Below are 23678 nucleotides of genomic sequence, written 5' to 3'. Positions count from 1 at the left end.
GTTTCTTGTGTACCATGCGTCTATACCTGTCGTCATTAAAATATTAGCAGCTGTTTAGTATGCATTAACTCCATGCCAGTCACTAAGATAAGTGCTTGTATTCATTTTCTCATTTAATCTTAAAAATGATGAAGAGGGTAGCATTATCTTTGTTTACAAATGAGAATAATGAGGTTGAAATGAAATAATTTGATGAGGTAACACCACTAGAATGCACTGCCTTGCCTATTCAGTTAGGTGCTTAATCTCTTGATTTTGCTAACTCTTTTCCACGTACATCAAGATTGTTCATTCATCCCTATTGATCCAGATGGATTTTTTCGTGCATTCCACAAACCCTGACTGATTGCCTACTATATATCAAACATGGGGATTTTTGAAGATAGAGTGATATTAAGGATTAAAATCTAGTAGAGAAGGCAGACACATGATTGAAATGTAATGGCAACTGGTTTGAAAGAAAGAGGAATGGTCTGCCTAAAGTTTGTCGAACCATTGGTGACTGACATCTAGTAAGCGGTCAATGAACGTTAGGTAGTTACAGCATTTTTCTTCTATCTCAACCCAGAATTTGAGTGAATAGTGCATGTCTAGGCATGTGTGAAATGCTCCTCCATGAGGGGTACAGTAATACCCCTCAGCTAGATCAATCAGAGGTGCCAGTGGCTGTAGTAAACTTGTCTAATTAAGTACCTATGAGTATTTACAGTTCTAGCTTCTGTGCAAACAGAAACAGGAATGAACGAGATAGGTAGAAGCCTCTACTTTCACAAAACTGATAGTCTTCCTCAACGGGGTTCTTCATCTTGGACCACAGAACATGGAAGAGGATTTGAGTGACTCTTTTCTCAGTTTTCCCAAGATGGTGTTTTACCAGTTTTGTGCCACATGCATAGGAAAGAAGCTAATTCATGATACAGTTTGTCTCCCAACAGGGTAAATAACTGGGCAGTCACAACAGACCTTAACGGCTCCGATCAGAGAAGTTCAGGGGTCCCAGGCAGCAGTGAGGAGAGCATTCGGTCCAGGTTCGATGGGCCAGCGATGTCTTCCACAGGGAGAAATTCCTAGGCTGAGCCTGAAGCGAGTGTTAGACACGTGTTTCCCGCAGAAGTGAAAGCACGTATGAAAGAGTGGAGGGAGGCAAGAACATGGCTTTTTCAGGGAATTAGTATTAAATAAGTCTACTTGGACTGAATTGGTGGAATAGAGTTGGAAATTGTAGAACCAGGTCGACTAGTTTGCACTCTTCTGCGAGCAGTGGGGAGTCATTGAGTGATTGTCAACAGGGGTAGGCACTGTAGAAGTATTCCGCTGTTGTAGCTTAGCACAGTGGAGACGGAGCACCGTCTTTAGAATGCTCTGTATTAATCTCCAGGAGAGACGACAGAGTACAGCCGAGTGGGTGGCTTCTAGAAAAATGTACAAGAAAGAACTTGGAAGCAGTCGATTAATATGGGGGGGCAAAGAGAAAGCCAAAGATTTTGTCGGGGTTTCTGCCTTGGACGCTTGGGTAGGTGGTGCCCCCCCTGAGGGCAAGAGTGGAGCGAATTTGCTGCTTCATTTATTTTTGTCATTTGCTTTTGTTTTGGAGGGTTGGGTGATATGACTGAGTTTAAGCAAAGAAAGAAGAAACCATGCATTTCACATGTAACTGTCTATGTGTAGTTTTGGGTCTCGGATGATAGAAGGAAGGAGTTTTTATTAACAAATGAATAGGAAAGAGTGGCTAGTTTAGGGGATTGGCCTCTTGTGAGTATCTTTCACGCCATCCCAGTCGGGGGCCCTGTAGTCGGAGTCAGGGCTGGGGTTTGTGTGGGAGTTCGGAGGTTGTAATGAGAATTTTGAAATTAGCGAATAGGGAACGCTTGCAGGAGGCCCAGGGAGGAGGCCTTCTCGGGGTGAAGGAGTGAAGAGAAAAAAAGGACGCGGGCTTGGCTCTGCCTTCGCCACACGGCCTTGGGCTTGTCCACTTGTCTCTCATCTGTGAAGCAGGAACTGTAGCTGAGCCTTTTGGCTTAAATTGGTTAGATACGTGAAAGCACTTTTAAAAACAACAAAATGCCACATAAACATAAGAATAGTATTAGTCGTTTTTCAATTTCTTCATTTTTTAGTCGGGATTTTGAATTTTGTTAATTTGTCCTATTGATCAAAAGCATTTATAACACAAGAATACCTTTATCTGCGTTATCAAAACCTGTTATATATCAATCAGTATATGCTTATAAAAGTATTTTCTCCTTTGGAGAAATAGTAGAGGTTCTGGTTTAAAATCTTTTTTTAAAAAAGGGATTGTCTTCTATATCACACGGACTTTTTATTCCGTGGTGACAGTAACTTTTTAGTTGTTTTTATTCTGTAAATATGCATCAGCTCTAGATGGAATTTTGTGTTTTTTCTTTAGGGCGCGGAAAGTTATATCTGTATGAGCTGTATTGGCATTAAACTATGACACTTTGAATTTTGTGTAATTTACGTGTGAAATTTCATTTTGCCACAGGTAGATTTTTAATGGAATCTGAGTGGTATAGCAGCTCTAATTACATTTGTGACTTAATATATACAGCGAAGTCGGTTCCTGTGTCTTACTTTTTTATAGAGCCATGGGAAATTACATTGAGAACAATTTCATGTAGTTCTGTGCCATTCTTGCATTCACACTGTCTCCTCTGTTTCTTAGACATTTCAGTGCAGTTACGTACGTTATACACAGATAAACCAAGTGGCGGCAAAACATCACTGAAGGAAATTGGGCATAGCTCTAAGAATTGCTTCTAACATCCAAGTTCTAGTTAAAAACAAAAAGAAGAGATGATGATTACCACCGTGAGTAGCAGATCCAGGGTGCAGAGTAGCAGGCGGGATGGGAGAGTGGAGAGGGCACGGTGTCTGGGAGCGCCCCAGCCCCCCTTGAGGAAGGGAAGCCTGGGTCTCTCCAAAGGGTGTATATATCAAGACACTGAGGTGGTGACAAGGCAGTTCTCTGGAGTCAGCAGAACAGTCCGTCCGAGAGGCTGCGGTGAGGTGGCATTTCAGGAGGCTGGGGAAGGGTCAGGAGCAGATGCAGGTGGCCCATGGGGAGGAACGAGGGCATCATCCTTGTCAGCTTCCATCCTGGGAACTTTGTATACGAGATCTGATTACAGTTGGCACCTGTAAGCAGGTGACTGTAGGTCCAAAGAAAAAAGTTGTGAATATACAGCATTAGAGTTTCCCGTTACTTTTTTTTTCCTTCCCTTTAAAAATGTTTAATCTTCTTAAATCCACTCCCTCTGGACTATGTTCTCATTGATTTTGCCACTCAGTGATTCCTTTCCTGCGCCCATGCCTCTCTTCCCCCTTTATTTTTATCTTGGGCTTAAAGCTGACTCTTCCATACCATGTATCAGCCTATATATTTTAACCTAGAAATCCTTTTATGGGGTTCTTTGTGAGAAGCAGGTTGTTCCTCGTTGTGAGTTCTGAGGAGACCTTGACAGTTGGCCAGCTTCGAGGGCAAAAAGCAAGTCAGCAGTGACAGTGCCACTGATGCCATCGTGTTTGCTAATTTATATCTGCATGGCACATGCAAAGCACAGAGTCTGTCACTGAGCCCTGCTGTGGTTGATGAGAGAAGGTGTCTGTTTACATGTCTTAGTACAAGGCCCGGAAAATGTTAGAAGGGCAATCATGACTGAAGGGTGATGGGGAAAGAGCAGTCGTAATGGATAGTAAATTTTTATAGGTAGAGGAAAGAGGGGTAAGTAGAAATAATTGGAGTAATATTTTTTTTTTAATTTTTTTTTTCAACGTTTATTTATTTTTGGGACAGAGAGAGACAGAGCATGAACGGGGGAGGGGCAGAGAGAGAGGGAGACACAGAATCGGAAACAGGCTCCAGGCTCTGAGCCGTCAGCCCAGAGCCTGACGCGGGGCTCGAACTCACGGACCGCGAGATCGTGACCTGGCTGAAGTCGGACGCTTAACCGACTGCGCCACCCAGGCGCCCCATGGAGTAATATTTAATATTTTAAGGAAGTGATATTCAAGTAGGCCTTGAAAGACGAGAATTTGTATAGTGGTGAGGATATAAAGAAGGGCAGGTAATAAAGTATTTCCAGTAGGGGTTTCTGTTTGTAGGAAAGTATGGAAGGTAGATAGGCCAAAGTATGCTCGGAGATGGGAGAATAGCACATTTAACTTGAACGCTAGATAAATTAGGGGGCAGTTGAAGTTACTGCTGGTAAGCCCAGAACGGCTTTTTAATTCCTCAAGAGGTGGGTAGCTTGGCGGAGTGATGTGGTTAGTGTTTTAAGGAGCTTATGATGTGATGGTGACATACAGGGAACATTACAGAAAGGGTTGCAATCAGTCAGGATGGACTGGGTCAGTGATTCTCAACTGAGGGTGATGTTGCCCATGCCAATGAATATTTGTGAGTCCCGGGGACATTTTTAGTTCTCACCACTGGGGCAAGGAGAGATGGGGTAGCCTTACTGGCTTCTAGTGGGAGAAGCTGACATCATGTAATACACAGAAACCCCAGCCCGAAAATTATCTGGCCCAGAGTGTCAGCGCCAGCGCTGAACCCTGGCCAAGTTATGTTGTGGTAACAAACTTGTGGGGTCTTGGTGGTTTAAAGTAAAGATGTGTTGCTCAGACTAACTGTGCGCGACTTCATGATCCCATTCGGAATCCAAGCCGAATGGGGCAGCTGCTCTCTGGAGCACTGCTTGTACTGTATCGGCCAGAACTAGTTACATGGTCCCTCCAAACCACAGAGAAGCTGGAATTGCAGTCCTCGTGTCTGCCTACAAAGAGGGTGAACTACCACATGTGATTAACAGTGTTAATTACTACCGTGGAAAGCTCCCTTGGAGTAGAAAAGTAGTCGGTAAGAGAGAAACCAGTTTCTTCATCTCTGCCGGCCTTCATTTAGTTCTTCATTCTTGACCCTTTCAGTAGAAGAAAACCACAGTCTTTACAAAATAGGGTTAGAAAGGTGGGGTATTGCCAGCATATGAAGTGACTGTGCTGTTAGACATGGGCTCTAGACCTGAGCTTCCCAGCTGTTGTTGGGAACATTCCCGGTGTGTGGATATTGATCTCCTCGGCACTTCTAATAGCCGAGTGGGTCCTGGGGCCACCAGAGCCTGCAGTGGAGGCAGCCTCTTCCACCTATCGCTGACATGTTTTAAGCCCAATTTCAAAAGCTTGGGAAGCTTTACATTAGTCAGGGAGCCGTATTTGTTTTAAAATTATAATTGAGACGGAAAGTGATTTACTCTGGAAACAGCACTCATAGCTGTTCATATAGAAGGGAGAGCAATTAGATCATCTAGGAAGCCATCCTAAGAATTGAGGCGAAAAAGATGAAGGATATTAATGACGGCACTCTTGAAAATAAATAGGTCAGTGTGAGATAAAGACAGTTTATTAGAAATGCTAAAATTGGGCTTAGAACATGTGGAATAGAACTGATGAATAGAAAATTGGAAAATAGTGAGCTGGAGCTCAGAAGAGAGAATGTACTTGTCCAATTCCAGCCATGGTTGAATAAACCTCTAATTCTGTGTATCGGGATCCTCAAAGTGGCTTCCGTTTTTCTGATGAAGCCATGACTATTGGATGTTCTCCTAGCACCCTGTGCTTCTCCATCACACCTCATCATTTGTGTAATTGTTTGTTTTCGGTCTTCGCCTTTAGTCTGGAGTGGACTTCATTCGGCAGTCTGCCCCTCACGGCGAACATGGTGCCTAATCGCTTAATAGATGTGCTGAATGCGGAAAGAGAAAATTGAAGTAGGAAAGCATGTATGGAAGGAGATTATAATAAAAAAAAAATTGAAATTTCCATGAAGTAATTAGGCAGGCAGGGGGCCAAGGAGTAGCCGTTGAGCTGACTGGTTAGGAAGACACAGGATGTTTATGAAAAAAGGCCTCCCGAGAAGAGCAGTTGAGGACAGGATTGTAACTCGGTCTAAGAAGACGAGGCGGCGGAAGGAAGATTAGAACAGTTGGTGGAGACCAAGCAAGTGAGCCAGTGTGCAGAAGGGAGGGGCAGGGGGCTGCGCTGGAGCATTGAAGCCAAGGGAGGGTTTTCGGACCAGGTGGTTGCCTTAAGCAACAGGTCAGGAGCCAGTGGAGTGGCCGGGAAGGGTGGCAGGGAGCTCCTACCCGGGGCAGCAGGCCCTTTTGGTCCACAAGTGTGGTTCGTGGCATCCTCGCAGACGTGGGCTCCCGAGTTGCCCCCTGGAACCAGTTAGTGCACAGCTTTTGCACTTTTGAGGAAACATGAGAGCTATAGGGGCAGTATTGGGAGTTTTCAGCAAAAATGAACATACCCCATTTAGATTCTGTAATCCCTCCCTTTAGTGTTGACTTTTAGTTTTGATTACATTATCAGATAATGGTACTGTTGCTGTTCTGAATGCCCCTTATTGAAAAATAAAACTATTAACCTTATTTCAGTTCACCCCACCAATTTTATTTTTTTAATCTGCTTGATGAAATTTAGGAGTCTGAGAACACAGTGCTTTTATTTAGAAAGAGTGAAACAGACTGTCTTTAACTTTCTAAAATTTTTTGAAATCTGAAGTAGAATTTATAAAGGACATACTATTTCTCACTAGCAAATAATGGGGAAAATACAATTTTTATTTTAGATGAAGATCGACTTTCTAGAAGAAAAAGTATTGTGGACACCGTATCCATTCAGGTGGATATTTTGCCCAACAGCATCCCTTCTGATGATGTGGTAAGTTGCTGAAGGTGTCCGGCAGAGGGCTTTCTTGAGAGAGACATCAGTGTAAAAGAGTTTTGTGCCCCTCCAGGCTTTTGAACAGGAGCAAATAGAACTCTAAATTTCCCCCCAACTCAACAAAACTATTAGTACACTAATCTGATTTAGCCTTGAGCTTATTTTTTATTCATTTTATGAAACTCAGCTATCGGTAAAGATGCATAAACTTAACAGTATGTATTATGATGTCATTAGATCTTACATTGTAATTTAGTGTACTAAAAGGATCCGTGAAACAGAACTAAGTTTTTTTATCAGTAAAAAATACCACATAAGGCCTGTTATTATAAATTAGGAAGCTCTCCAGATCCTGTTTATTTTTAAAGATTTATGAAACACAAATTTTGAGAATAAACGAAATTGTACAATCTCATGCGAAGGCAAATATACCTGAAAGGTTTCAAAGCCTCACCTATAAGGGAAAGTTTTTTTATCATTTGATAGTAACTGTAATGAGTTTCATGTAGGCTACGCTGTGTCAATGCCAGATGTAAGGACTGTGGCTTATTTGAAATGTCAGATTTGATGCTCTCCTCCTGTTTCAATGGAGCACAAAAGTGTACCCTCCTGTGCTTTAGGAAGAAAAAGCAGCTAGTATTGTCTACGACTTACTCCACACAAATCGCCAGAGAATTTTTTGATAGTCCGATAGAAATGCCGGAATACCAGCATGTCAAGCCAGCCTTCTCCTTGGGGCTTGCTTGCCTTCCTAGGTATTTCATTATTTCTCATGATACAGTATAAAGAAGAGATCATCCGTCTCAGAAAGGGGGAAGGAATTTGCCTGAATTCATGCTTTCACCTCCTTCCTCCCCACTCCCCCTCCCAATCCTTGTCAGCTCACCTTCGGGAATTAAAACTTATTAGTGGCCAGGCCACAGCTGACTGACTTACATCTTTTTATGCTGTTCAGTGCCCCACAGTAAGTAGAATTAATCAGCTTCATTAAGAAATTATAAACAGAATGTCAATAGCAATTGAAGAGGCAGTTAGTATTCATTTTAAAATGTGGCAGGTGTAATTTCTTGCCAGTTTAAGGCTCAAGAAAAATCATCTTTTCTAAATTCACCTCTTCAAAGCCATTTTAATTTACATACTTTTTACTAGTCAGGAAGGTATTGTGCTAGCTCTGTGTTTTAATGATCATGAATTTCCTGCTGTTATCTTTTGAGGGAAGAAATCAATCCAAAGCCTTCGTTTATATATTTTATCAAGAGTGTGCAATACATTTTATTGACTAGTATTCCATCCTCCTTTTGTTAACCATTTTTATTTAAAAACGTATATATATAGCACTTCAGATTATTCTAAAGAGTCCATCTGTTATGATAAAATGAACTGAAGAAGCATTTGTACAAAGACTTAACTATAGTAAGATTCTTACACATAAATTTTGCAATTAAAAGTCCATTAATACATGTGTTAGCTTGTTAAAGATCCTGTTTTCTCTTTGCTCTAAGTCCTAAGTCAAATATGGTACACACTGAGCTGAAAAGTTAAGTACAGGTTATTAGAAGATTTACCTGAGCACGTTAGAGTTTCAAACTCGTTTACCGTTATGGAATATGATTTTGCATTATTAGGAATGACTGTTCAAATACCAGAAAACAAAATAACATTCCCTTCTAGGCCAGAACTAATTAATTTCATGGTATGGACAGGAGAAATTCACATCAGTTAGGTGTTCACCTAACAGTTGATGGTGTAACAAAATATCAAACTATGGTTAAGTGTATTTGCTAACAATCAAATAAGAAAATCGCTCATTAAAAAAACATTCTTGTATTTGATCGTAATTATTTGAAATTTTATGTACATAATCTCAGTTCATCCTCAGATACATCCCATGTCTGCTTTTAGAGCTTGTAACTTTTTTCAGAAGGTCAGATTATATAGCTGAGATCCTAGCAAACTTCTGTTTCCCTAAATAAGGACTCAGATTGTTAGCAGTAGTCTATTGAAATACCTGGGCTACTTGAGGTTTGTCACTAGTAATGTTTGCAATTCAAACCTTTGCCCACCATGAATCACTTAGTGAACTTTATCTAAAAATTGCCCTAGATAGATAAGAGATATCTATATATCTCTTATCTATATATTTATATAGAAATTTATATATCTATATAGATATATGGATGGAGATATATAGATGGAGAGATATCTAAAAATATTCAAGAAGATAAATGGCTAACATGGAATAGAAATGTCTCTGCCACCTGAGATAAAATTATCAGCTTGACTAATAGCATAAAGCAGCATTGACATGATTCTTTGATCTCTGAGCATTATGGGCATGACTGATATGCATAATGGATATGAGTAGAACCTGAAATCACCACTTGGTTCTTCTCTCTAAAAGATAATAGTCGGTGTTTGATTATTTGGGGGAATGGATGGGAGGCTGTATGTGTAACATTGCATTTTGAGTGCATATTGAAGTTTTCTTCGTACAAAATTAAAGTCGCTGGCTGGCTGCAAAGAATTCTTGTTTAGTCCAGGACCAACAACAGACCCTTATTTTACATATTCATACCCTGCCTTTTCCCAAATGCAAGTAAAGAAGCTTGCATGTGTGCTAACAAAATAAGTCTGGTGTAATATCAGTCAGAGGCTGCTCTCCTAGGTGCCATAAAATTACTAAGGTGTCCGTGAAAGTAACAGAGCACCTGGACCGATCGGAAGAAGACCAGACAAACAGCAGATTTCACGCAGCCCCAAGGGCGTTGTACAGTCTAGGGTAGAGTTACAGATCATGAATAAGGTTCAGGTTACCAAGAGTAAAAGGGGTGTTGAAACTCCCCGAGGCTGGTGCCTTTGCACCATTTCTGCAGAGCCCCAGTGCAAGCGGTGTGTGCAAAGGCAAACACACTGGAGTTTGGTTGGGCGCCAGTGAAGGGGTGGCTCGTCTTCAACAGCTACTTGAGCGCATTGGAGTCTCAGGCTCGTTTACCATTATGGAATCTGATTTTGCATATTAGGAATGACTGTTCAAATATGAGAAGACAACATTACCTTCTAGGCTAGAACTAACTGTGTGAAAAATACGAATCATTAAACACTGGTATAAAGCAGTTGGTCCTTTTTCCTTTTCAAATAGGATTCAGATTCACAGAAGGGAAGGTGGGAAACAAGATGGAAGCCAAATTACAGAAGGCTTTGACACCCACCTGAGGGCTTTGTATGTAATCTGGTAGGAAGTAGGGAGACCCTGGAATGTGGGGAGTGTCGTTATCGGAGCTATGCTTTCATGAGAGGAATCTCAGAAGCGTGACCAGGCTGAACTGGGAAGAAGAGATTGGAAGTAGAGAGGCCAATTAGTACATCCTTTTAATAGTCTCCACCTTGGGTAAGGAGGGCCTGGGGTAGCTAGGCTGGAGATATGGAGGCAGGAGGGCAGTCGCCTGTTCCAGAGCAGAATGGGCAGGGCCAAGAGGTGACTTAAAAGGAGTCGGAGAAAGGAGGCTAAAAAAAAGAAAGGAGAGGGACATCATGATCACGCAAATTCGGGAAGACAAGAACCCACAGAGAAGAAGGGTTTTTGGAATAAAGTACTTCAGCTTTTCACGTACCTGGGACCAGACAGGTAATCGTGACCAATTATGTGTCACAAGAATGCTGGCCTTGTAGCTTCTTCGGTGTTCTTTCCCCTGTACTGTAGCAGTTCCTCAAAAGCCTAAAACTCCTGACCAGTTGTAAGAATAACAGTGTTTTTTTTTTTTTTCATTGAGATATTAGATTGCTTCTAAGTACCAGTAATGAACAAGCCAGAGCCTAATCCTGTGTCTCTGCTCCAAATATCTAGAACAAAGCAACTGAAGATTCCCAAGTTTAATCTGACTTCACCTAGAAATATGAGCCCTCAGTGGGAAAACGGAGGTAGTGGAGCCCTTGCTGCTTGATTTCCCGCTAAAGCCTTTGAGTTACAGAGAAGCTCAGGTGCCCGGCACGAAGTCTTGCTTTCGTTAGTCTTGCTGCCTTAGCCTTAGCGAAAGACGCTCGTGAGCTAAAATTAGGGATGACCAGAGGCCCAGGCAAGTACGCAGGTATCATTTCTTCACTTTCATTCGGAGGTACTGTAGTAGCTGGGTGTGTTACTCCCGAAAATGCACTCGTGCCATAAAAACTATGACTGCCTTCTTATCATAAGGCAGTTGATTTCATGCCTTTTATAAAGGGTAGTTTTGGAGAGTAGGTCTTGGTGGTTGACCTAAGAACATCCAGAATGTAATTATTTCAAGATGTTGATTAGCTATACTCATTGAACACTTGCCCGAGTAGCAGTTCTTGCTTTTTCTTAAACCGTGTTAAAATTTTCAGTTTATTTTTGAATAGTAAACTGTACGTGGCACCGATAATCTAGACGGTGGAGAGGCCTTGGTTTTCACGTGTTACATAGCTGGACCGTATGTACACATGGTCTCTGCCTTGAATACCTCCAAGCACCGTTTGCCTACGAAGTCTGGCTCAGCCAGCGGGACTCGGGCCTTGCCCACGCGGCGATTGGGGATTGAGTTCTGTGACTCAGTGGTGCTTCGGCTGCCGGGAGGGGGCTGATGCCACCAGCCTCGCAGTAGTCACTGCAGTAGACCCTTGTCACCACCAGGGACAGAGTGGATGTAATCACAAACCCAGCGAACACAAAGAAGGAAAAAATCTGTTGAAATCTGTTCTAGGATACTTGTAACCGGGTGAAGGTATTATTTGTGTTGACCTTTCGTAACTCTTTGTTTTACGTCAAATCACTTTTCCCTAGGTTAGTAACACTGAAGAAATCACCTTTGAAGCACTGAAGAAAGCAATTGGTGAGATTTTCGTTCACTCTCCTGATGCTTTGCCGGCTGGCTCACCGCTGTCCCCTTCCTGGATTAGGTGCCAGCATGAACACACCCGGCATGGCGTTTCTGTGTGGTTGTGTAATGGATTTATTCAGCCACATTTTTTAGACTTTTTCATTTGTCCTGTCTTGTCATAGGTTATTCTTTTCCTTTGCAAAGAGTGACTTTCTTAGAATTCTGAAAGCACATCACTATTTCGATGCCACCCTTGTCTGGTGACCAACTTGCGGGCTTCACGAACTTCACGAAAACAGCATGTTTCCTTTTGTAGGAGAGAGAGGGATGAAAATTCTGAAAAGACCTGAGAAAATTAAACAGTAACTTGTAACAGGCCTGTCATGTAATGACAAGCGTGTTTCCAACAGGGTGAGAGAAAGAAGTGGCCTGAGGTTGTCAGCAGGCACGATAGCACCATGTTAACTCGTGCGGTTTTATAGGCGAGAACATTGGGGCAGGGAAATTAAACTCTCCTGAGGTCACATCGCTAGTAAATGCTGATGCTGGCTTTCATACCCACATCTCACTGATTAATCTTTTTACTTCACATAACATAGTACTGTGGGTTTTTTTTCCTCTTTGGCCTTTATGGAAATAAACTATATCTGGTATTTTGCCTCTTTTTTAAAAGTTTGAAGTGGTTCCTTCAATTATGTTTTGTTTTTTTTTTAATGTTTTACTGACTTTTGAGAGAAAGAGCACAAGCTTGGGAGGGATGGACAGAGAGAGGGAGACAGAGAATCTGAAGCAGGCTCTAGGCTCCGAGGTATCGGCACAGAGCCTGATGTGGGGCTTGAAACCCACGAACTGTGAGATCATGACCTGAGCTGAAGTCAGACGCTTAACAGACTGAGCCACCCAGGCGCCCCTAAATTAGGTATTAATATAAATTACTACTAGGCTAATGGTGCCTTGTTCACAATTCATTTCTAATTGGCAAAGCAGTATAGAGTGGGAATTGGCTCTCAGAGATGTTAGTTGAAGAAAATCGGTGTCCAGGAAAGGTGGAGTGCTCTAGCACCCATCATACATGAAATGAAATCTGACCTTTCCTGGCTTAATCCGTGAGAGGATTTTTTTGTGACCGTAAGACCATGGCAAATTTGCCAAAATAAAATTGAACTCCATGAACGACTTTGAACCCCCATTGGAAATGTACAGTCTAGGGCAGTGGTTCTCATAGTATGACTGTGGCTCCTGGATAGCCAGTGGTGGCTCTTTCAGGGGACCATTCAAGTGAAAAAGTATTTTCATCCTAACATTAAGGCACCGTTAGCCTCATACTGCATCGGTCAACATGAATACAGGCAGTGGCGTTACGCTAGACCGGCAGTGGTCATATTCTTCAGCACACACGGTTATTTTAAAACGAGATTTTATTTAGGAATGCTCTTAATTATAAATTATTTTATTAAATCTCAGCACATGGGTACGTATCTTTGGGAAGTACACATAGAGCACTTGGATTGCCTTGATACGCAAGCTTACGCTAGTCGATTTTTATAAGGAACACCATTTCTACTTAAAAAAAGACTGATGGAAAACCTATGGTATTTGGTAGACATTTTCTGGAAAATAAATGAAGCTGTGACTTCAAGAGAAAACACAAAACCATCCTCACTGTATTTGCTTCTAATGATAAAATCAGCACTTTGAACAAAATTAAAATTTTGAAACTTTTGTCTACGCTGGAGAGTTTGACAGGTCCCCAATATTTAAAGACATTTCCAATGAGATCAGCTGTAATAACTAACAAATATGATTTTAAAAATTGTGTAATGAAACACGTCTGTATTTAGAGAACCTGCATAAATCACTGGGTCATTATTCCAAATGAGCATTGCATGATGTTACAAAGTCATGCATAAATAAGGATCATTCGGAGTGCAAAATAGATGAATAGATTTTACCATGACCAGTTACAAGAAATGTATTAGTAAGATTTCACATTTCATATTGCACTTTTTTTTTTTCATACTCATGTATTTTGAAAGAGAGAGAGAGAAGGGCAAACAGGGAGGGGCAGAGAGAGCGAGCAAGAGAGAGAATCCCAAGCAGGCTGTGTGCTGTCAGCGTAGAGCCTGATGCAGGGCTCAAACCCATGAACTGGGAGATCACAACCTGAGCCAAAATCAAGTCAGACACTTAACCAACTGAGCCACCTAGAAACCCCATATCACAACTAACTTTTAAGAAAACTACCACTTCTCGAGGACTGTTGGAGTGTGCAAGAAGAAATTCTCACAGTTCTGTGAAAGGCTGTTAAAATACTCTTTCCCAATACATATCTGTGTGAGGCTGGATTTTCTTTACATACTTCAACGAAAATAACACATTGCAGTGGATTGGCTGCATTTGCAGATAGAATCCAGCTGCCTTCTGTTAAGCCAAGACATTAAAGAGATTTGCAAAAATATAAAACAATGCCACTTTCTTCACTCAATTTTTCATTTTGAAAAGGATGGTCATTTTTTTCATTAAGCAAATCTTGTTTATGTTAACATATAATGGTTTCATTATTTTTAAATGGTTTATTTTTAAATGAATTAAATATTTTTAAAGTTTCTAAGTTTTATAACATGGAAAATATCAATGGATAGAATACATTTTTAGAATGCTACTTGATTTCCTTGTAACTTTCAAGGATGTAAAAAGGACTCTTGAAGCCAGAAAGCTTGAGAACTGCCTAATGAGCATGGAAAACAAACTTGCTGTCTCCAGGCCAAGTTTAGGTGGAAATATTTGCAGAAATTGAATATTTAAGACCAGGTTGTATATGCCTCATCTTGCCCAAGTCCCCCTTATTTTCTGCTGCTTTTACCTGACCTGATTTAAACATGTATGGCCTCTGGCACATTTGAATTGCTTGCCCCAGTCTAGCGAACAGCAGAGAGGTGGTCATAGTTCTCTGCCGATAGTCATTCAGAAGTATATACATTCTTCACCTTGGTTAATCTACCACAATTTCAAAGGAAACTATGTAATGCCTGTTTCCTTTTGACCTGCTCTTTATGCTGTTTCCACTTTTTAAAACTAGCTAATTATTATCCGCAGTTATCTACCTGAAAAGCAGGCTGGTTTAAAGAATGTTGAAGACAGTGCATTTCGTTCTATGAAATTCTCCACCAGGGGAGCCAAACAACAACCTGAATGATTGATGGGGCGTTAAACAGACCATTAATAAGAAGCCATAAAGTGTCCCTATTTTCATATTCTTCAGCAAATATACACACTAATCAGTAGTATCAAGACAGGCATTTATTTACTTGACTGTCTCACAAACTTTGGTCGGACCACCCAGCATGTTAAGATAAAATGTCTTTCTAAATTGTAAATAAATGGAAAAGGCTACAACAGTGTGGTTCCAAACGACTCTGTATTTCAGTTCTGCCATTCAGTATCAAGTATAGCAGACTTTTAATTTCGTATCTCATATGTATGAGGACATGAATATTGATGAGGGGATCATCTTTCAGGAAGGACCTTGAAGTTGTTTCACATGGAGGGAGTTGTCACCCTCCTATTTTGGTAAGAGAGACAAAGGGAGTCTTTGACAAAGGATCTTTTACTATGTGGCTTTAACCCTTAGGTTAAGAAAAAACAATTATATATATGCGCTTTCTAGCCTTCTAGACATTTCATGGAGATTGGGTCTTTTGCTTTTTTTCTTTTAAAATTAGTCCTGTAAATTACCTTTATTTTTGATTTATAGATTATTTGCTTTTCTGGTTATTGACAAGTTTCAATAAAAGTGTGTATTCCCTTTAATGGGTCTTTGTAAACATTTCTATAGATACCAGTGGAATGGAAGAACAGGAAAAGGAAAAGAGGCGTCTTGTGATAGAGAAATTCCAGAAAGCACCTTTTGAAGAAATAGCAGCACAGTGTGAATCCAAAGTAAGTGAACAGTTGGTAAAGGGGGTGGGGGTGGGGTTTGATTTTTGTGACGTTTTGGTAATTAGTTGGTAGGTTCTGAACTTTATGCAGATCAGCGGGGCACGGGGTAATGTGTCAGATAGGGGCTGAGGGCTGGCAGCCTGGCCACAAAGCCTAAGTGATGTCTTCATGTAACACAAACTGATGGAAATGGCAGGTCGCAAACCACACGTGGGTGGTTCCTGTGGCCGTGGTACTTGTTGTGCAGTGGCTCTCCGGGATTTTGCTGTGGGTATTTTGTCTTGTGCGTCTGTTGGTTTGTTTTTACCAATGAGACTAGGAAACAGGTGAAAGAAACTTTACATTCAGTTCCAGCATGTGAGAGAAAACCAAAACATGAAAGCCTTCTGTGCCATGAGCCTCATGGTTATACTTATGCTTTGTCTTTTTTTTTTTTTTTTTAATGTTTGTTTGTTTATTTTGAGAGGGAGTGTGTGCACGTGTGGGGGAGGAGTAGAGAGAGAGGGAGAGAGAGAATCCCAAGCAGGCTCTGCACTGACAGCGCAGAGCCCGATGTGGGGCTCGATCCCATGAATCATGAGATCATGAGATCATGATCTGAGCTGAGATCAGGAGTCAGATGCTTAACCACCTGAGCCATCCAGGCGCCCCATATGTTTTGTCCTTTAAATTGCATTTGTGTTATTACAGGTGGGTATTGGGGAAATAAAATAATCCTTTCTTAACATTTTTTTTTTCTCCCTTATAGGCAAATTTGCTTCATGACAGACTTGCTCAAATACTGGAACTCACCATACGGTAAGGATTTTATTACTACAAGAGCAATAAAGTAACAACAAAATAGAAACTGTTAAACCCTTGTAGAGTTGTGGCTGATTATGTTTAAGTAATTGTGCTTTTCACTCAGGGCAAACATGAGATCGTAGAGGTGCCTCCATCTTGGTAGTCATTCTGCTCCCTGGACAGACCTTGGTAGCATTGCTTCCAGTGTCTTCTACCTCTCCTAGCTTCCCTTTTTAGGTCCCTCCTTCCCTCCTTCTCCTTCCTTCCTTCCTTCCTTCCTTCCTTCCTTCCTTCCTTCCTTCCTTCCTTCCTTCCTTCCTCCCTCCCTCCCTCCCTCCCTCCCTCCCTCCCTTCCTTCCTTCCTTCTTTTCCTCCCTCCCTCCCTTCCTTACCCGTGGTCCCAAAAGATCTGGGTAATTTGGGAGACTCACGTTCTAATGATAAACTTAACCAGATAATTTCTCATATTTAACCATTTTGATCTGCAAAAAAACTGCAGTTTCATACGGTTCAACCTCACAGTTCTTTCCAGGGCAAGACCAATTGTACCTGTGTGGATGGCTCACTACAATTGCTAAAGTTTCCTTGGGTGGTCCTAAGTCGTATCCATTTTAGTCCTGTTGTAAGTTATTTTATGTCCTAAACATTTGGTACCTAACACATTTGGTCACTCGGCTACTTGCTTGTGTTGGTTATTAAGTAGTGAAGCACAAGACAGAGAGGCAGTGGCAGGTTCAGTCTAAGCAGACAAAAGCGCTTACGCACGTTCTTCTGCTGACCTAGTGTGGAAGGGGACCTTTGTCTGACGTGGCACCGTGTTGGAGCCAGAGTTCAGAGCTGTGCTTTCGGAATTTTTTTTATACATCAGCGGTATAATTTATATTTTAACTTGATTAGCTAAGCCTGCTTTGCTTCAACTCCAGTGTTCTGTAAACAGGAGAGGCAGGTACGTGCTGTGTGGTCCACGTGTTCTTTTAGTTCAGCCTTTTTTCTGCCATTGTATGCAAAGTATGTTGTCATCAGTATCACATCTCATTCTAGGCATTCCCCCCACCATTCCTGCCACCCTCACTAAGCTACGAATTCCTCATTCACAGAATTTCAGAGCAGAGACTCAGACAGTAATATGCAGTATGTGACATACCTTAGATTCAGAGAAAATCGATGTATGTGGGCACTTACTTATCTGCTGCCTGTTAATTATAACAGTAACTGTCTAGACTGTAATTGATCTTACACTACATGTTTTGTATCTGTTCCTTTTGCTCATTGTCACGACAGCCCTGAAAAGCTTAGGTAAATGGCTATTTTTTCATCTTCTGGGTAAAAACACTGAGGCTTTAGAGAAATCCAGTAACTTGCTGAAGGTCATCCAGCTACTGAGTGGAAAAATCCGAATTCATATCCATAACTCATGTTCTTAAAAGGAATGTTGCTTAGGACCCACCATATTACATTTAATCACACTGTCCTAGCTATGTGGCTTTAATATTTTAGAATAATGATTATGGCTAATTCTCTTTTATTGGCATTGCAAATCTAATAGCATTTATTGAACCCTTACTAATAGTTAATATTTATCGAACGCTTATGCTGTTCTAGGCACTGTGCTAAGTACGTTATTTCATTTAATATTTATAACAGACCTTAAGAAGGTTAGTGATTAATTTTACTTGACAAGTGTAGAAACAGACACATAGAAGTTAGGTAATTCATCCAAGATTACCTAATTAGGAAGGTGTACTTCTGGATAACTTACACAATAGAGTTTTTGGTTTTGTTTTTTTTTAAAGATTTTATATTTTTAAAGTAATCTCTGCACCCACTGTGGGGCTCAGACCCACAACCCTGAGATCAAGAGTTGCACGCTTCACCGACTGAGCCAGCCAGGCACCCCCCAGAGTTTTTGGTCTTGTTTGATACATTTCTTCTTGTTCATTTGCCTACTCTAATCGTCGGACAGGGGAAAGGGTTTGTATTCTCAAGAAAAGAAACAGGACAGTCTTACACTTCAGACTCCATCGTTCTTTCGTTCCCTTTGACCTTAGTGCAATGAAAGGAAATTACAAAAAATGCAAAGAAGTGTGAAAATACAATAAGAAAAAACAGCCCCACAGGCGATCCAGTTATTGGAATTAATAGACAAGAACCTAAAAATACACACACATGCACGTGTGCCACACGCACACACACGCCAAAGAATTTAAAGGAAAAGATACACATGTTTGAGTGGAGAAAAGGAAACTGAAAAAGAACCAGATTGTAATGCAAGAATGGAGTGACACAGTATGTGAAAGACAAAATTTCATAAGATGAGCTAACAGTATACTGGACATTATAGAAGAACACGCCTACATTGCTCACGGGAGAGAAAACGTGCAATCACTGGGTAAGACTTTAGTGGTTACTCCCGGAGTTACACATATACCTGCTCTTGACCCTGTAATCCCATTTCTCAGTACTTACCTGGAGAAATGAAAACTTATTTCCACAGAAAGACATGTACATGAATGTGTTAGCAGCTTTTTTCATAATTACCAAATATCCCTCAACAGGAGAGCGGATAGATAAGAGACAAATAGGGCTATCTTTAATAGAGTGCAGTACTATTCAGCAGTAAAAAGGAACGCATTTTCTTTGGTTTTAAACAAACAAAATGAGCAAAAGAAACCAGACAAAAGAGTATAGCTTGTGTGGACCATTTTTACAGGCTGTATGAAATTCAGGAACCGGCAACAGTAATCTTCAGTAGCAGGGATCAGAACATAGTTGGTGGATGTGGGCACGTGGGAGGAGGGAGAAACTGACTGGTTAGGGAACAGGGGACCTTTTTGTTGAATGACAAAAGTGTTCAGTATCTTAACTGGGGTGTGCTTACACCAGGGTATACATTTGTCAATTCTTGTTAAACAGTACACTTAAAACCTGCGTTTCACTCTGAAGATTAACTCTCAGTAAAAAATAAAAGGATGTTACAAACTCTGGAATGGTGATAACAAAGTAATTGTTAGTTCCCAGAAATAGAATGATATACCAGGAAAATAGAATCAACTGAATGACTTGAGAACTGCTTACAGTTAGATAATATTTGTGCGTACATTAACTAAATTCATTACCATATGGATGGTAATTAAAATTTATTTCTGTATGTTCATAACTCTAAATCACTAACAAACTCAACAGAACTGTATATGACTTATATGAAATAATTATAAGTCTCTGAAAAACACACAAGAGCACTTTACAAATGGAAACTCATACCTCGTTTTGAATAGAAATTTAGTATCTTAAAGACATTGTTCTCTTCAGATGAACCTGTAGTTTCAGTCAGAAATGTTCACACAGTCATTTTTTTATTCTTGAACAAATGATGCCAAAGACCGTGTGGAAAGACTCCAGTGTAAAGCAGTGGGGAGCTTGCTGTGGAAGAAAACAGACAGGGAGCTTGCTGGGGAGGAAAACATCTAGATCTTTGGTACTGACAGGGGATTGGACTTGTGGGCAGGTAGGGGGGATTCCAGAGAAGGGTTGGGAATACAAATATCTGTGGTAAAGATAAGAGTTTAGATTTTCAGGGAGAAGAGCAAAACGCTTAATAAATCCTGTGTGGGCAACTGCTAAAGACTGGTGACCAGCAAAGGAGGGAGCATGGGGGCATTCTTCACGAGTTTTACCAAAACAGAAAATGTTAACCCATTGTTTAGAAATACACGTAGAAATACTAGAATTTATACAGGAAGTTTTTTTAACTTTTTTTTTTTTTAATTTATTTTTTGAATTTACATCCAAGTTAGTAGCATCTAGTGCAACACTGATTTCAGGAGTAGATTCCTTAGTGCCCCTTCCCCGTTTCGCCCACCCCCCCCCCACAACCCCTCCAGTAACCCTGTTTGTTCTCTAGCTTTAGCAGTCTCTCATGTTTTGTCCCCCTCCCTGCTTTTACATTAGTTTTGCTTCCCTTCCCTTCTGTTCATCTGTTTTGTCTCCTAAAGTCCTCATATGAGTGAAGTCATATGATATTTGTCTTTCTCTCATTTTTTTTTTTTTTTTATGATCTTAGTGTAGGGAAAGTTTTCCTTAGCATACACAAAACCTGGAAGTCATAAAATCATATTGATTTCTTTGGTAAGATTTTTAAGCATTTAGCAAAACAAAACCCAAAACACAAGGTTGAGACTCAAAAAATAAACTGTGGAAAAGTATTTGTTTCCCACACACGCAAAAAATTAGTTTCCCATATTAAAGAGACAAAAACATCTGAGTACGACAGGCTGTGGACTCACAGAGACAGTTTATTTTAAAGGAAACAAAATCTACGAAGATACTTAGCACTGGTAGTAACCCAAAAATTAAAAATCAGAATGAATTCCCCTCTGCCTGCCAGATTGGCAAAGATTTAAAACCAAGAACGACAAAAGCCAAAGAGAACAGGTACACTCCGGATGGAAGTATAAGTCGCTGGTATTCTGGCAATATGTATCAAAGTCAGCATTGTGAGTGTGCTTTGATTAAGAAATTCTCCTTGTAAACTGGAGACGGGATAAAATTGTGTACGTATAAGACCTGTGAACATTATTTGTAGTAATGGAAAGTGGAAATGAACTTGCATTTATCCACCGGATTCGATCAGTTGCAGTATATCCACATGATGAGATACCATGCTGTCAGCAAAAGAGGACAACATGTGTACATAAGGAAGATTTTTCTGCTGGTGAAACAAAGCAAGTTTGAACCAGAATGGGCATGTGCCATCCTGTTACTAAAAATCACATCTGCATATATTCAAGAGGCAACGTCTGGCTTAGACTTAAAACCAGCTTGGTATCCCCACCTCTTTTCCCAGCTAGCCTTGTATGTAGCTGGCTGGCAGTGTGACAGGAGGAGTCTTACTCTGCTGTTCGCGGGTAGTTGTTGGGATGCTCGGTGAAACGAACAGCCTTTAAATGGACCTGCTGACAGTGGCTTGTTCTTCTGTTTACAGCCCTCCTCCTAGTCCATCGGGAACACTGACCATTACTTCTGGGCATGCCCAGTACCAGTCTGTCCCAGTCTATGAGATGAAGTTTCCAGATCTGTGTGTGTACTGAGTGGCTCGTGAAGACCTCAGCATAGGATCTAAAGCCTATAAATGAAGGCCCCGCTGAGTCTTCAGGGTTTACTTAATGTGTGTTAACATGCTTCCTGGGAATAACGGTGAGACTTCTCTTCAACCAAATCTTGGCACATACCGCATTGAAACGGTGAAGCTGTATATGGTTGAGAGTACTTTTGAGGGTCAGTTTCTGTCACGATAGTTTCTTTTGAGCTTCCTGTTGGCTTCCAGAGTTGGACATGTATTGGTCTCCCATCATTCCATAGTTCAACAGTGTATTTTAAACTTTTCACAAACAGGTAATTTTAAAAGATTATGCTTTCAGAGGGTTGCAGATGCATCAGGTGTCTACTGTTTTTCTTAAACATCTACACAACTGCTTAGAAATAGAATTGCTTTTGTGTCTGGTTATCTGCAAAAGCAAATACATACAAATATATTGCTGATCTTGGGGCTGCAAAACTGTTCTGTGGCTTGTTGTCCCCATGTTTTAGATGTTGTGATCTGTAGTAACATGTGCTAGGCATTCCTCAACTTGTTTATGGTAAGAAGACATCTCTTGAATAATATTCCTAGAATATGACCAACCCTAAAATCGCCATACTTAAAAAGCGTCTAGTTTTCGTAATACTGTGTTGTCTGCCAAGAGTTGACCATTCTACTTGAGAGAAGCTTAGAGCTTACTCTTGGCATACCAAACCGTGCAATATTTTTTTACATCATAAGATGTATTCGTTTACAGAATATACTTTGAAACTATAGTAGTATTTTGCTGTGGCTCCATTAATTAAATGAGATCTGTATTTAGTGTAAGAAAAAAAAGACATTTAAAACAGCTACTAGTTCACCTGTGAAGAGTGTGTACATTTTGATTTCTTCCAAAGCACATTATTTACATTTTTATATTGTGCGTTGTTTTAAATCTTCGTAGTCAAAAGATTCTCCAAATGGGCTTTTAATTTGTAAGATTTGAACTGTAACTTGTATGCATCTGTTTAGGATTTGTTATATTACACTTCAAAAGAGTGCCTATGGCTTTAGTGATCAAGCGTGCTAAGGATCGTCAGCGGAAGCTTCTGTTGATTGAGGCCACCGAGACTACACGTGTAACATGTGCTCCTAGCCCCACAGTGTTTCCTTAAAATTATGTGCATTTTAGTGAATTCCATCACACAGAGAAAATGAGCAACTTTCTTTGCAACTCATATAAAATTGTCTTAGGTCATTTTTATAGAATAACCTGTTTATAATTATATTGCCTTTTCAGATTCAGTTTCTTTTTACAAAGAACAATATACATATCAAACATTGTATCTCAAAAAACAATTCAGTTTTTACCTTTTTTGTTTGAAAAACTACAGTTGAGAATGGCATGTTAGGGGTTTGTGTATATGGTTGTTGGGCACCTTTGCAAGGAACAGAAAAATGTACGAAGTGGCAAAAGAACAAGCCTGCCCCCAGTTTTTTAATAAACTGATGTACGGGGTCTCGAAGCCTCTTGCAAAAGGTCCTAGCTGTCTAGACCCAGAAAATGATACTCGGGCCTCCCGGGCGGTGTCGTGAATGTTTATCTGCAGGATAACAGTGCAGTCGGCACGGGGGTTGGATGACCTTACTTCAGCTGTCACTGAGACTTTGCCTCTTGATCAGGTAAAATGTGTCACCACATAATAGGCCAAGTTTTATGTTTTCTATTCCCCTTTTTTTCTTCTCTATTTTTAAAGAAGGGTGTTAATTTTTGTGCATTTAAAAACATCTGAGCAGGGGGACACACAGAAACAACCATCATCCACTTGGATGTCATTTTATAGATGAACACTGTGTGCTTTTGTATGAAAATATATATAATTTAGTGGTATAAGTAAAGGAGTTATATATTCATTTGCACTCAGTGCAAAACAAACTTTGCTCTACAAAATTTCATGTTTCTCTGTGATTTAAAAATGCATGTATTGCATGTAAAGGAAAACCATTTGAATTAATGTTTCTCACCCCTTTCTCTTGGTCTGTTTGTAAACTGTTGATGTGGGTTTTGCGGGGTTTTTTTTCTTGTTGTTTTTAAATCACAGTAGACTTCTATATATCCTAGATAAATAATGGTTCCCAAGAAGTGGATCTTTGCTTTATTTGTCCCTTCTAGGAGACCGTAGGAGATCCTGCGGGTAGGGGGTCACGTCCAAGCCAGTTTGGAGACTGAAAGTTTACGATTTGTTGAAGTTCACTTGTATGGCTATATTTTTGTAGATATTTAAAACTCTTAATAAACTGTTAATCATTCTGTTTTTGCTGTA

The 23678-nt window shown here is 40.5% G+C and overlaps 1 protein-coding gene across 2 annotated transcripts in view; it reads left to right on the top strand.

Moving 5' to 3' along the window:
* The window catches only part of EFR3A (EFR3 homolog A), a 104340-nt gene extending 80662 nt beyond the window's left edge, over window positions 1-23678 (top strand). The window contains exons 19-23 of one of the 2 annotated variants that reach the window (XM_030303519.1): window positions 6647-6738; window positions 11537-11585; window positions 15409-15512; window positions 16261-16310; window positions 21277-23678. In XM_030303519.1, coding sequence (XP_030159379.1) covers window positions 6647-6738; window positions 11537-11585; window positions 15409-15512; window positions 16261-16310; window positions 21277-21382 — 401 coding nt within the window. In that variant the 3' untranslated portion in view covers window positions 21383-23678. The remainder of the gene's footprint in view (window positions 1-6646; window positions 6739-11536; window positions 11586-15408; window positions 15513-16260; window positions 16311-21276) is intronic. The other variant, XM_030303520.2, reaches the window with a different exon arrangement.

The sequence above is a fragment of the Lynx canadensis genome, chromosome F2 (assembly GCF_007474595.2).
Source record: "Lynx canadensis isolate LIC74 chromosome F2, mLynCan4.pri.v2, whole genome shotgun sequence".
In the NCBI taxonomy this organism is placed as follows: Eukaryota; Metazoa; Chordata; class Mammalia; order Carnivora; family Felidae; genus Lynx; species Lynx canadensis.
The sequence above is the reverse complement of the archived record's forward strand: the minus strand, read 5'-3'. Positions and strand labels throughout refer to the sequence as shown.